The following is a 15644-nucleotide window of genomic DNA, read 5'->3' as shown; positions in this document are numbered from 1 at the left end:
GTTCCTAGTAGCAGGCAGCTCAATAACCAGAGAACACATATTTCGAGTGAATGGCAAAAGAACCAGTTGTAACATAAGGTACATTTTTTGCTCAAAGAATTATTATGATCTGGAATGTATCACCCAGAAGGGGAGCAGAAGGAATTTCAATAACAGTTCACAAAAGTTGTACTTGAAAGGAGAAAAAGATGACAGGCAAGAGTGGGATTAATTGGATAGCTCCAAAGAGCCATCACTCACATGACGGGTCAAAAAGAACCTCCTCTGTGCTGTGATTCTAATAATGTTTACTCTCAGCATATCAGTTCAAACACATTGGGAGAGTTTAACACCGGTAACTGGGGTACATTCAATTAGATGGGAGGATGAATGGTAGGTGCTTGCACAATGACAATTCAGGAGCAACATGAGTGACATTGTTCACTAACTGGATGCTGCTGTCAAGCCAATAGGATGTCTTACCTACTGAACAGCAGCAGTCAGAGACAGAGTACGTGAATTGGATTCACGCTTGCAAAGATCAGAATGCTGTGTCCAACTTCAAGTGTGAGTTTGCAATTTGACGGCACTTACTGAATAATCCTGGATATACTAGGGAGAACATTGACATCCAATCTAAGATTATCATCAGGCCTCAGTATGTGGCTCACTAAGGCTTGCATGAGGCTACATATATTCATATGCAGTTATAGTATGGCACACTGACCTCTACATCGCCGAGGCCAGGCACCAGCTCTCCGACACCTCCTCCCACCGCCCCTTGATCATGACCCCACCCGCGATCACCAAACCATCATCTCCCAGACCATCCACAACCTCATCACTTCAGGTGACCTCTCACCCACAGCCTCCAACCTCATTGTTCCCCAACCCCGCACGGCCCGCTTCTATCTCCTTCCCAAAATCCACAAACCTGACTGCCCTGGTCGACCCATTGTCTCTGCCTGCTCCTGCCCAACCGAACTTATCTCCACCTGTCTTGACTCCATTTTCTTCCCCTTGGTCCAGGAACTCCCTACCTACATCTGTGACACCACCCACGCCCTCCACCTCCTCCAGAACATCCAATTCCCCGCTCCCCAACACCTCATCTTTACCATGGACGTCCAGTCCCTATACCCCTGCATTCCCCATGCAGATTGTCTAAAGGCCTGCCACTTCTTCCTGTCCCGTAAGCCTGACCAGTCCCCCTCCACTGACACCCCCATCCACTTAGCTGAACTCGTCCTCACCCTCAACAACTTCTCTTTCAATTCCTCCCACTTCCTACAGACAAAGGGGGTGGCCATGGGTACCCGCATGGGCCCAAGCTCTGCCCGCCTCTTTGTTGGTTATGTGGAACAATCCCTCTTCTGTAGCTACACTGGCACTAAACCCCACCTCTTCCACCGTTACACCAATGACTGTATCGGTGCCGCCTCATGCTCCCACGAGGAGCTCGAGCAGTTCATCCACTTCACCAACACCTTCCAACCCAACCTTAAGTTCACATGGACTATCTCTAATACCTCCCTCTCCTTCCTGGACTTCTCTGTCTCCATCTCCAGCAACCAAATAGAAACCGATATCCATTTCAAGCCCACCGACTCCTACAGCTACCTAGAATACACCTCCTCCCACCCACCGTCCTGCAAAAATTCCATCCCCTATTCCCAACTCCTTCACCTCCGCTGCATCTGCTCCCAGGATGAGGCATTCCACTCCCAAACATCTCAGATGTCCTCGTTTTTCAAGGACCACAACATCCCCCCCCCGCCCACAGTGGTCGAGAACGCCCTCGACCGTGTCTCCCGCATTTCCTGCAACTCATCCCTCACACCCCATCACCAGAATAACAACCAAAACAGAATTCCCCTTGTGCACACTTACCACCCCACCAACCTCCAGATCCAACGCATCATCCTCCAACTCTTCCGCCATCTGTAATCTGACCCCACCACCAAAGATATTTTTCGCTCCCCACCCTTATCTGTTTTCTGGAGGGACCACATTCTCCGCGACTCCCCTGTCCACTCCACGCTCCCCTCCAGCCCCACCACACCCGGCACTTTTCGCTGCAACCGCAGGAAGTGCTACACCTGCCCCTACACCTCCACCCTTACCCCCATCCCAGGTCCCAAGAAGACCTTTCACATCAAGCAGATGTTCACCTGCACATCTGCTAATGTGGTGTACTATATCCGCTGTTCCAGATGTGGCCTCCTCTACATCAGGGAATCCAAGCGGAGGCTTGGGGACTGCTTTGCGGAACACCTACGCTCGGTTCACACTAAACAACTGCACCTCCCAGGCGTGAACCATTTCAACTCCCCCTCCTATTCCTCAGATGACATGTCCATCATGGGCCTCCTGCAGTGCCACAAAGATGCCACCCGAAGGTTGCAGGAACAGCAACTCATATTCTGCTTGGGAACCCTGCAGCCCAGTGGTATCAATGTGGACTTCACAAGCTTCAAAATCTCCCCTCCCCCAACTGCATCCCAAAACCAGCTCAGCTTGTCCCTGCTTCCCTAACCTGTCCTTCCTCCCACCTATCCCCTCCTCCCACCTCAAGCCGCACCCACATCTCATTCCGCCCCCTTGACCTGTCCATCCTCCCTGGACTGACCTATCTCCTCCCTGTCTCCCCACCTACACTCACCTTTACTGGCTCCATCCCCACCTCTTTGACCTGTCTGTCTCCTCTCCACCTATCTTCTCCTCCATCCATCTTCTATCAGCCTTCCCCTCTCTCCCTATTTATTTCAGAATCCTTCATTTCTGAAGAAGGGTCTAGGCCTGAAATGTCAGCTTCCCTGCTCCTCTGATGCTGCTTGGCCTGCTGTGTTCATGCAGCTCTACATCTTGTTATCTCAGGGTTTAGAGGGAGATGGGCCAATTGCTGGCAAATGGGCTTTGGTCAGGTTGGGATGGCTGGTCACTACAGACGAGTTGAACCAAAGGGTCTGCTTCCATGCAGAATGACCCTATGACGCTGAGTCTATCTAATTTGGAGTCCTCGCATCTGTCCTGATGAGTACGAGACAAATAAATTTGACAGCAGTCTCTTTCTTCAGTAACACACTTCTAAACTAAAATACGTGTAAATATTCACCAAAGCCGCTTGACAATAAGTTCAGTTATTGGTAGTGGCAGCTGTCTGATGGTTTGCAACAAACATGATTTTCTCCTTTACAAAACTTGAGTATACTGAAGTAAAACAATATAGATAGAAGGATCTCAGAAACAAGTAGTGATGAGGAGTATTTGTGTCACACAAATATTCAAATCCAATTAATACACTCATCTAACCAAGAGTAAAGAGATTTGCATTTATGAAGACATAACCTCAAGAAGCTGCAAAGCACCTCATGGCAAATTGTTACTTTGAAGCGTAGACAAGGTTTCCATGTCATGTGCACAGTGGCCAATCCCCGTGCAGCAGAACCACACACAGAATGTGAGGTAAATGATTCATTTAATCTGTTTGGGTGATGTTAACTAAGGAATAAATAGTGCAAAAGGGAATTGGATTTATATTTGAAAGGTTCAGGCTTAAGGGAAAAAGCAAGGGAGTGGAACAAAGTGGTTGGCTCATTCAGAGAGCTCACACTGACATGATGAACTGAATGGCTACAGGACTTTACGATTATATAAGGACACCAGGGACAGCACGATGGCTCAGTGGTTAGCACTGCTGCCTTGCAGTGCCAGTGATCTGGGTTCACTTCTGTCCTCGGGTGACTGTTTGTGTGGAGTTTGCACGTACTCCCCATGCCTGTGTGGGTTTCTGTCCACAGATGTGCAGGTTAGATGGATTGGCCATGCTAAATTGACTGTAGTGTTCATGGGTGTGTAAGTTAGTTGGATTAGACGTGAGGGATGCCCTTTAGCAGGGCAGTGTGGACATGTCAGGCCAAATGGTCTACTCCCACACTGTGGGGATTCTATGAAAAATGCTCTCATTAAGTAGAATTTTAATGACCTGTGAATAGTTTGAACCGCAAGATACTAAATCCTTTTTACTTACAGAGTAGAGTCCTTGTATTAAAATTACTGTTTAAGCAGTAAGTACTCATCCAAGCAACAAGGTCTCCTGCCATACCCCCTGTTCAAATGTCCAGCAACCTCAATCCAATCAATCCAGTACAACACTTTGCCTGGAGCCAGGGTCTTGGGTCTTACAAAGTAATTAATTGTTAAAGAAAACATCTATGAAATATTTTCCATTGGTTCCCTTCAGATTGAATTGCTGAATAAATAATGAAAATGGTTGTGGCAATAAAAGAAAACTGAAAATTGGTTAACAGTAGCGCAGGTTGCCAAAACTGAAACTTGTGCAAATCCTCAGCCAAATACAGTTCTAATTGGAGCTTAGCATTTCCTGCCAGACCTTGTTATCAAATCTCAGCCATGGGACTGGAACAAGCATCTTACTGAAGGTAGTCATTCTTAGGGCTTCACACACCAGTCTTTACATTCTGTTTCCCTCTTATAGTATTTTGTGTTCTCACTCTCCAATAATACTTAATTGAAATATAGAATTCTTAAGGATCCTGATAGGATAGAGGCTGTAAATTGTTTTTCCCCCTTTGGCCATTTCAGAGTGCAATGAGGAGAAATTCCTTGGCTCAAAGGATTGTGAATCTTTGGGATTCTGTACCTCAGAGGCTTTGTGGATGCTCAGTCTTTGAGTCAAACAAAGACAGAAATTTGTTGATTCTTGAATAATAATGCAGTATGGGAGATAAGGAATGTGTGAGTACCCGTAGAGTTGAGATGGAAGATCACCCCTGAGCTTGTTGAATAGCAGAGCATGGTTAAACATCAAATTGCCTCCTCATATTTCTTATGTTCTTACGTTGTTAAAAGAAGTTATTGGTGGTGTTTAAAATGATGAGGGCCTTTCATAGAGTAGATAAAAAGAATCTGTTTCCACCATCAGGCGTGTTGACAGGCACAGCTTTAGGGTGAGAGAAGGAGTAGGATGGGGAGATTTTGCTTAACATAGTGAGCAGAATGCACTATCTAAAAGACTATTGGAAGCAGATTCAACAGTAGCCTCCAAAAGAAAATTGGATAAATAGTTGAAAAGGAGAAAAATAAGAACTTTGGGAAATGAGGAGGAGAGCAGGACTAATCAGATCTTTCGAAGAAGAGACACAGGTACGATGATCCGAATGTCATCTGCCTTTGGTTTGATGATATGTTACTCATTATTCCACAGGTGAATGGCTGGGCAATCTACTAGCCCACAAGCCTGTCCACATTAGCACTTCACATTTGATCCCTGAGGTGACAAGTTCCCATCCTCCACCAGGTTCACAAATCAATGCTTTAAGTTGTAGTTCTGTGTTGTTCGAGGTACCATCCCTTGTCACAGTTTTGTCTGCCTAATCCTATGTTCAGGTGTAAAATAAAGCAAGGAGCAAGAGAGAAAGATTATATAGCCAGGAAAGCGAACCATTCTCATTTATTTGACTGCCGTCATTGTGTGAACAAATCCTATTCGCATCCATTAGCAAAGGCATCTCTGCTTTCATTCTTTTGTGTGAGACATTGAGCCAAAACCTGCTCTGCAAATGGGCGCAAAAGATCCCATGCCATTAACTTAAAGAAGACCGTACATATTCTTACCACTGTCCCAGCCAATACGTATCCCTCAATCACCAGCTAAATGGAGGACTTGGATGTTATATCACATTGTTGTTTGGGAGCCTTTGTTGGACATGTGTTATGTTTTCCACGTTACAACTGTTCTTTGGCTGGCAAATCCTTTAGGAATTCCTAAATTTATATTCTCTCCTAAACAACATATAAAGGCAAGTTTTCAGTTCACTGATGTTACCTAGCAAAGTGTCTTACTTCGTTCTTCCCACTTCTGTCTGATCTGTCGGGACCATGTTCCTCAGTTGGACCTGTTTTCCTCCTGCTTGTGGGTTAATCACACCGAAGCATCTCTACCCAATTGCTCTGAACCATTCTGAAGCAACTTCATCCTCCAAAAAAATTCTGCTCTTGGAAGGACTGAATGCAGCTTTATTAAATAGAAGCAGAGTTGCTTTCTTGCTGCCCTTCAAACAGCTGCTGCTTTTGGCCTGCTGCCAAAGCTGTCTCTCTTAACTTCAATGAATCTCCTTTCCAACTCTCTTACACACCAAGAAGGGAACTGCCAACTCTCCAGGGAGGATGGGGAGGATCGTCAGCATTCTGAACATGTATTAAATGAGGGTAAATATTAGTCAGTTTTTTTAAACTGCACCGCAGGTTGTCTTAACTGTGTGCAGCGTGGTTTTGGTGGAGATTTGTTCTGAGCTGTGCCCAAATGAAGATGTAAGCGGCATTTATAAAGTACTGTGGGGTAGCCCAAATGCTTCACATGCAGCCAGCAAAGCTTTCTGATATTTAGTCATGGTGGTAATGCAGGGAGCATAGAGAGCAACAATGCACAGCAAGCTCCCACATACAGCAAATGATCATTTGTGTGCAACCATCAATAGTCTGAGGGTATTGGAGTGTACAAAGTGATGTGACTGCCAACACTCTCCTGCAGCAGGGAAGCAAACAGTTACTGTGTGTTCATTCTTGTGAGGACAGATGAGCAGGACTTTTCTCTGGGCAGCAGAAATCACCACCCCCTCTGCCCTCCCTCCAAATGCTGGCCTGCTGGTACACCATGCCCACAGTCTGAATGTGATACAGGCCTCTATTGAGCAGGTCTCTTGCGGTTTTTACATACCAGAGGCTGAAGCCTTAAACTTGTTGGTCCATTTCTATGCTGTATGACCGTGACTCTCTGACCTATTCGGTACCTTGCTGTAGCAGGCATTCATCGAAGCTCATGCAATCAACAGACTGAATATACAGACGTAGTTTGAGGTTGAATTTCAGACTGTTTCCTGATAGTTTGATGTGGTGAACTATCTTCTCAATCTGCTGCTAGTGATTTTGATACAACTGTGTACCTTGCCAGATTGCTTCAGGAAGTCATTAAGAGTCACTTGGGGTTGGATGTGGTCTGACTGCAGGATCGGGAGGAGTCAGAGGTGTCCAGGGGCTGGCATTTGGTCACCGTGCACCCAACAGAAAGTGTCTTCAACTACCAAGTTCACCCCTGCTTGAAGACTACCCTCTTGCCTCTCAATAGCTTCCCCTCCAACCCTTGCCCTCCTACCAGGGGTTACTTGAGTTGCCCTGATGAGACCACCCGACTTACCTTGTGTCTGAGTTTCTCAGGCTGTTCCCAGTCTGGGCCCTGCTGCAGTTCCAATTCTGGCCAGAGTTCCTAGTGGTGCTACTGAGATGGAAGAATCACTAACTTTCTGCTTGGGCAATAGCATTTGAAGGCGGGACATCCTTCCTCAGGCTGGCTTGGAAGCCACACGATCTCAGACAGCTAATTGCCCATTAATTACCTGATGTAAATTAGTATTATAGCTCCCAGGGCCATGCAGGTGAACTCACCTCACACTTTCTGGACAGTGGGTGAGGCAACTGTCTCCACAAAAAAATCCCAGTCTTGATGAATGATTTCTGTCAGGTTTTTGACTCTACCAAAGTAGTAAAAGCTTTCTTATCAAGGGCACGAGTAATATCCTATTTGTGGCAATTATCAACTTTCCTTCATCATCCTCTTTGACCAGTCCACAGCCTTTGACATCCTCCAAAGCCCTTCTGTCATTGGCCACTTGGTGGGATTGTCCTCAACTGCTTCCATTCTTATCTGTCAAATTTTATCCAGAAAAGAATGACTTGCAAAGGTTCTGTCTCCCTGCACCATTACTTGTGGAGCTCCATAGGAATCTATCCTTGATCTTCTTCTATTTGCTATCTATGTGTTACCCCTCAGCCACGTCATCTATAAACACCACAGGGTTTTTCACATCTACACTGATGACACTTGGTTCGTACTAGCCCATGCCCCTCTTGCCTCTTTCACCATCACTAAATTATCTGACATCTGCTACTGAATGAACAGAGATTTCTTTGAAGCTACTCCTTTAGGTCCCTGTTCTCTGGCCAACTGGAAATTTTATGAAATTAAACAAGGCTCTTTGCAACCTTGGAATCTTATTTGATTCCAAATGAGCTTATGACCGCTTAACTCAGAAGCCATGTCTAGTTATGCCTATTGCTACCTCAGTAACATCATCTAACTCTGCCCAGTCTCAGCAAATTTGCTGTTGGAACCTTCCTTGACTTGACCATTCCAATGCTCTCCTGACTGCCTCCCTCATTATGCCCACTTCCATTATGAGGTCATCCCAGATTCTGCTACTGAAGACTTAACCCCATATCAAATCCCATTCATTCACCAACCCTGTGCTCACTCTCCCACTGTGGTTCCTGATTGAGCAGCACTGTGATTTTGAAATCTTCATGTTCAAATATCTCCATTGCCTCTCTAACCTACTTCAAGCTTCTCAATTGGCATCTCTATAATTCTACCACTGTAAACATTTCCCATTTCACTTTTCCAATATGTCTTCAGCAGCTCTGCAATTCCTTCCCTAAACATCTCACCTTCTCTGTTTTCCCGAGCTCCTCTAAGCAGCTCCTTTAAGCCTGACTCTCAGACCAAACCTGGCTACTCTGTTACATGAGCAATCCGTACTGCAGCTCAAATTGTGGCATGAGCTCTTCGTGCTATAGCTCACAATTAGGTTTCCGGTCAGATGGCGGTTGAGTGGGGCTTCTTTTCCTTTTGCTTGTATTGTTTCTCTCTTTTGCCTTTTTATTCCTATTTTCTTTTATTTTCCTCTTGGGAAGAACTCGGTCGTAGCGATGACTCAACCCAGCAGCTTGGATTTGAGTGGGCCCAGCAGCCCAAACTCATGGTGACAGTGGAGGAGGGTTTGGGCCCAGTACAAGACCCGTTGACATCAACAGCAGCTGCATCGACAAGGAGGGCCCAAAGTGGACTGATGGCAGCGGCAGATTTGAGTTTGGGCCAGTGCAGTACCCATTGGCATCAGTGGTGTCTGCATTGGAAAGGCCTGTGGAGGACGGCAAGGGCATCAATGTGGTAAAGTTGGCGCCGAAGAGTGGCGACATATACTCCAGCAGTGGTGGCTTGACGAAGGCGGATTTGTGCCTGGCTACCAGGCCCTGACCCACCTGACAAGAAGGACTATAAAGTTAAGCACATTTTCTTTATTTCTTCATTTTTCTGCCTTTACATTCTAGTTTTGGTTTTTTTTTCTGTGTTTTAAGGTGGCACCAGAGACATTATACAAGACTTTTCACTTTATTTTGTAACAAAATACACATGACAATAAATAAACAGGTAGATTTGCTGCCAACAGCTCCTTTCAGGGTAAGAAATTTACAGGCCTGACTTGATCTGGTGTGGTAGAAGTAAACCACATGGTTATCTAATGAGGTGAAGCTCCTGTCTTTAAGGAGATGCAGTTCTTGCACGATAGTGACTGGGTACAAATTATACTGGCACGATAGACATTATAATAGACACCATGAGGAAGAGTAATCTCAATCTTTTCTGATCATAAGCTGTTCTCCCACCAAGGCCATACTATATCATCATGGTCGGTGATGCTTAAGGCGCTTAACAGCATTATCCCTTTCAGACCCGCACGCCCTTATACACCATTCCCTCACTATCCTTTTGTGTAATGGCATCAAATTTTGATTCAGTCTCCTGTGAAATGCCTTGGGATATTCTGTTACATTAAAGGAGCTGTATAAGTATTTGCTGTTGTTGCTGTCAGACTCTGACTCACATCCAAGTGTTTCTACACTGTGCTAGTATTCTGGGAAGTTTGAGGTATGGAGAAACAGGATGACATGCGACTGATGCTGTAGCTACTATCACTGGAATGTTATCCACAAGCTAATAGTCTCAGGATTAGGGTTTCAAATCCTAACACTGTCCACTTTAAATTGGATTAATAAATCTGGAGTTAAGCAGGGTGTTGACCAGAAAGGTATTGATCATCATAAAACCCCACCTTGGTTCACTGAAGCCCTTTAAGAAAGGAAATCTGCCATCCTTACTCAGTCTGACCAATATGGCTCCAGACTCATGCTTGCAGCTCCTCTGAGGTTCCATACACAGCGATCGGAAAGCTGACATTGATCGCAGCATTGACTTCCAGCTTTGGATCTCAGATGTCCATGCTGACAAAAGAGAAATTAGTGGGAACCCTGCTGTTATCTGCCCTTTGAAATGGTCTGATAAGCCACTCAGTTCCAGGGCAATCAGGGATGGCCAACCAATGCTGATCTTGTCAACAATTCCCACATCCCATGGGATATCTGTAATGCCAGGAGAGGAATAAGAGAATGGTCAAAGAAAGAGTAGGGCCGATCAGGGATAGCATAGGGAACTTGTGTGTGGAGCCTGAGGAGGTAGGGGAAGCCCTAAATGAGTTTTTTGCTTCTGTCTTTACGAAAGAAACCAACTTTGTAGTGAATGAAACCTTTGAAGAGCAGGTGTGCATGCTGGAATGGATAGAGATAGAGGAAGCTGATGTGCTGAAAATTTTGTCAAACATTAAGATTGACAAGTCGCCAGGCCCGGATCAGATTTGTCCTCGGCTGCTTTGGGAAGCGAGAAATGCAATTGCTTCGCCACTTGCGAAGATCTTTGCATCCTCGCTCTCCACTGGAGTCGTACCTGAGGACTGGAGAGAGGCAAATGTAATTCCTCTCTTCAAGAAAGGAAATCGGGAAATCCCCGGCAATTATAGACCGGTAAGTCTCACGTCTGTCGTCTGCAAGGTGTTAGAAAGGATTCTGAGGGATAAGATTTATGACCATCTGGAAGAGCATGGCTTGATCAAATACAGTCAACACGGCTTTGTGAGGGGTAGGTCATGCCTTACAAACCTTATCGAGTTTTTTGAGGATGTGACTAGAAAGGTTGATGAGGGTCGAGCTGTGGATGTGGTGTATATGGACTTCAGTAAGGCATTTGATAAGGTTCCCCATGGAAGGCTCATTCAGAAGGTCAGGAGGAATGGGATACAGGGGAACTTAGCTGCTTGGATACAGAATTGGCTGGCCAACAGAAGACAGCGAGTGGTAGTAGAAGGAAAATATTCTGCCTGGAAGTCAGTGGTGAGTGGGGTTCCACAGGGCTCTGTCCTTGGGCCTCTACTGTTTGTAATTTTTATTAATGACTTGGACGAGGGAATTGAAGGATGGGTCAGCAAGTTTGCAGACGACACAAAGGTCGGAGGTGTCGTTGACAGTGTAGAGGGCTGTTGTAGGCTGCAGCGGGACATTGACAGGATGCAGAGATGGGCTGAGAGGTGGCAGATGGAGTTCAACCTGGATAAATGCGAGGTGATGCATTTTGGAAGGTCGAATTTGAAAGCTGTGTACAGGATTAAGGATAGGATTCTTGGCAGCGTGGAGGAACAGAGGGATCTTGGTGTGCAGATACATAGATCCCTTAAAATGGCCACCCAAGTGGACAGGGTTGTTAAGAAAGCATATGGTGTTTTGGCTTTCATTAACAGGGGGATTGAGTTTAAGAGTCGTGAGATCTTGTTGCAGCTCTATAAAACTTTGGTTAGACCGCACTTGGAATACTGCGTCCAGTTCTGGGCGCCCTATTATAGGAAAGATGTGGATGCTTTGGAGAGGGTTCAGAGGAGGTTTACCAGGATGCTGCCTGGACTGGAGGGCTTATCTTATGAAGAGAGGTTGACTGAGCTCGGTCTCTTTTCATTGGAGAAAAGGAGGAGGAGAGGGGACCTAATTGAGGTATACAAGATAATGAGAGGCATAGATAGAGTTGATAGCCAGAGACTATTTCCCAGGGCAGAAATGGCTAGCACGAGGGGTCATAGTTTTAAGCTGGTTGGTGGAAAGTATAGAGGGGATGTCAGAGGCAGGTTCTTTACGCAGAGAGTTGTGAGAGCATGGAATGCGTTGCCAGCAGCAGTTGTGGAAGCAAGGTCATTGGGGTCATTTAAGAGACTGCTGGACATGCATATGGTCACAGAAATTTGAGGGTGCATACATGAGGATCAATGGTCGGCACAACATTGTGGGCTGAAGGGCCTGTTCTGTGCTGTACTGTTCTATGTTCTATGTTCTATGTTCTATGTTCTCTAGATGGTAGGTTTGAAATATCTGACAAAAGGGTGAGATGTGGAAGATATACGATGAGACTTTTTCTAAAACAACAAGTAGACATTTAGAGTATTAGAATCATAGAAATACACAGCATGGAAACAGACCCTTCAGTGCAACCTGTCCATGCTGACCAGATATCCTATATAAATCTAGTGACATTTGCCAGCATTTGGCCCGTATCCCTCTAAACCCTTCCTATTGTTATACCCATCTTGATGCCTTGTAAATGTTGTAATTGTACTGGCCTCCACCACTTCCTCTAGCAGTTCATTCCATACACTCACCACCCACTGTGTGAAAAAAATTACCCCTTATGTCCCTTTTTAAATCTTTCCCCTCTCACCTTAAAACTATGATCTCTAGTTTTGGATACCCCCGTCCTGGGGAAAAGACCTTACCAATTTACCCTATGTCTGCCCCTCATGCTTTTATAAATCTCTATACGGTCACCCGTCAGCCTCCAATGCTCCAGGGAAAATAGCCCCAGCCTATTCAGCCTCTCCCTATGGCTCAAACCCTCCAACCCAGGCAACATCCTCGTAAATCTTTTCTGAATGCTTTTTGGTTCACCACATCCTATAGGAGGAGATGGGAATTGCACGTAGTACACCAATAGCAGCCTAACCAATGTCCTGCACAGCCGCAATGTGAGCTCCCAACTCCTACACTCAATGCACTGACCAATAAAGGCAAGGATGCCAAACACCTTCTTCACTATCCTGTCTACCTGTGACTCCACTTTCAAGGAACTATGAACCTGCACTCCAAGATCTCTTTGTTCAGCAACACTTCCCCAGGAACTTAGCATTAAGTGTGTAAGTCCTGCCCTGATTTGCCTTTCCAAAATGCAACACCTCTCATTTAGCTAAATTTAACTCCATTTGCCACACCTTGGCCCATTAGGCCCCACTGTCCACTACACCTTCAATTTTAATGTCATTTGCACACTTACTAACCATACCTTCTATTTTCACTTGCTGGAATACAGTCCCTGAAAGGGTGACAGAAGTTAATTTAATTGACACTTGCAAAATGCAATTTTCTAAATGGCCCCATCCATTCTCTCAGGCTTAGTGTCACACAACATATAAAACAGACCCTTCGCTCCAACTAGTCCATGCCAAACACGTTTCCAAAGCAAACTATCCCCAACTGCCAGCAGGTGGCCCATATCCCTTCCAATCTTTCTTATTCATGAACTCATTCAAATGTCTTTTAAATGTTATAACAATCTGCATACACTACTTCCCCTGGCAGTTCATTTCACACATGTAAAAAAACTCCCCCCATTACCTTTTTAAGACTTCCAACTCTCACCTTAAAAAATATGCCCCGTGATTTTGAACTCCTGCACCCGATGGAATAAACCCTTGCTATTCACCTTATCTGTGCCCCTCAAGATTTTATAAACCTCTATAATATCATCCCTCAATCTCCTACCATCCAGTGAAAAATATCCCAGCCTATCCAACCTGTTTTTATGACACAATCCCTACATTCCCAGCAATATCCTGGCAAATCTCCTCTGAATGAACTCCAGTTCACTAATATTTTTACCATAACAGGGCAATCAGAACTGTACCCAATACTTCAGAAGAGTTCTCACCAATGCCCAGCACACCCCAACATGACGTCCCAACTCCTATACTCAAAGGTCTCAACAATGGAGGCAAGTGTGCTAAACACCTTGATAACCACACTGTCTACCTGTGACAGACTTTCAAAGAATTATGTACAGAGCCTCTAGGTCTCTCTGTTCTACAACACCACCCAGGGCCTGCCATTAATTGCGTAAGACCTGCCCCTGTTTGTTTAATCAAAATGCAATATCTCGCATTTATCCAAATTAAACTTTGTCACTTCTCAGCCCAATTGATCGAGATTGAGTGGCTCAGTGGTTAGCACTGCTGTCTCACAGCACTAGGGACGCAGGTTTGCGTCCACCCACAGGTGACTGTGTGGAGTTTGCACATCCTCCCTGTGTCTGCGTGGGTTTCCTCCAGGTGCTCCAGTTTCCTCACACAGTTCAAAAATGTGCAGTTTAGGTGGATTGGCCATGCTAAATTGCCCACAGTGTCCAGGGATGTGTAGGTTAGGTGGATTAACCATGGGGAATGCAGAGATACAGGTTGAGCAATGGGGTGGGTCTGGATGGGATGTGCTTCGGAGAGACAGTGTAGACTCAATGGGCCAAATAGTCTGCTTCCGCTCTGTAGGGATTCTATGGTCTCTTTGTAATCATTAGATAACCTTCTTCACTGGCCAATATGCCACCAACTTTAGGGTGATCCACAAACTTATTAACTATGCCTCCTAAGTTCTCATCCAAATCATTTATATAAACGAGAAACAAATATGGACCCTTTACCGATCCCTGTGGAATGCTGCTGGTCACAGACTTCCAGTCTGAAAAACAACTCTCTAACACCACTTCAGAGATCATAGGAACTGCCGATGCTGGAGCATCTGAGATAACAAGTGTAGAGCTGGATGAACACAGCAGGCCAAGCAGCATCAGAAGAGCAGGAAAGCTGATGTTTAGGGTCAGTACCCTTCTTCAGAAATCCTTCTGAAGACAGGTTGCGACCTAAAACGTCAACTTTCCTGCTCCTCCGAAGCTGCCTGACCTGTTGTGTTCCTCTAGCTCCACACTGTGTTATCTCTAACTCCAGCAACTGCAGTCCTTACAATCTCAGACTGATTATCTGGTTGTTCATCATATTACTGTTTGTGCCACCCCTCTGTTTCTCACATTATCGGTAATTACATTGCAAAAGTAGACCATTGGCTGTACAGTGCATTGGACCTTCTGGAAGTCATGAAGGCACTGTAGAAATGTAAGTTTTCTTCCTGCGTCTGTTTAGAAGAAATTACAAAGCTATGGCAAAACAGTAAGGTAATGGAATTAATCAGAAAGTTTTTCATTCAGCCAGTGCAAATTCAATGGGTCAAATAGCTGCCCTCTGTGCTGATGGTTTTTGTGTAGTTCAATTTTCTCTCTCCGCTCACTTCTAAATTTTTTTGTTCTTTTTCTTTTACAGAGCTGTTAGGATCTGCCAAGAGAGTGAATGTGAACTTTCAAGATCTGGATGGGTAAGTGGATGTATTAGAATATGCCTGTGAACACTTCAGTCAGAAGGCACCACATGAATAAAATTCTACTTTATAGCTCAGTCCAGAAGTAATCACAGAACACTTTAGAATGACGAATTAGATTTAGTGTGGCATTGTAAGAAATGACTGCCATTTTTAACTGACACTCAGCATTTTTAACACTTCACTTCAGAAACAAGGTTATATCCTGAATTTGCATCACAAATGCATACTGTTCATCGACATGTAGTATTCTGAATGCACAATGATAGAAAATTTGTTGCAGCCATCCATCTGCTTTCCAACTTTAGCGAATAAACAGCCTAAAAAGTGTAGTTTAATGAGCACTTCATTTACCTGTTCATGTGAAATAATATTACAGAGCCCTTGGTGTAATGTTGAATTATCTTTATCTCTCAGATGTTGGTTATATAAAGGACAGGTCGAATGAGGTTCCAAAAGAAATA

General features: G+C 44.9%; 1 protein-coding gene across 8 annotated transcripts in view; it reads left to right on the top strand.

Moving 5' to 3' along the window:
• The window catches only part of caskin1 (CASK interacting protein 1), a 598608-nt gene that overhangs the window by 379506 nt on the left and 203458 nt on the right, over positions 1–15644 (top strand). For all 8 annotated transcript variants that reach the window (XM_048551877.2, XM_048551875.2, XM_048551876.2 and 5 more), the window contains exon 2: positions 15126–15177. In XM_048551877.2, the coding sequence (XP_048407834.2) occupies positions 15126–15177 (52 nt within the window). The remainder of the gene's footprint in view (positions 1–15125; positions 15178–15644) is intronic.

This window comes from Stegostoma tigrinum, chromosome 23 (assembly GCF_030684315.1).
Source record: "Stegostoma tigrinum isolate sSteTig4 chromosome 23, sSteTig4.hap1, whole genome shotgun sequence".
Taxonomy (NCBI): domain Eukaryota; kingdom Metazoa; phylum Chordata; class Chondrichthyes; order Orectolobiformes; family Stegostomatidae; genus Stegostoma; species Stegostoma tigrinum.
Note: the sequence above shows the minus strand (reverse complement) of the source record. Positions and strands in the feature narration are given on the sequence as shown.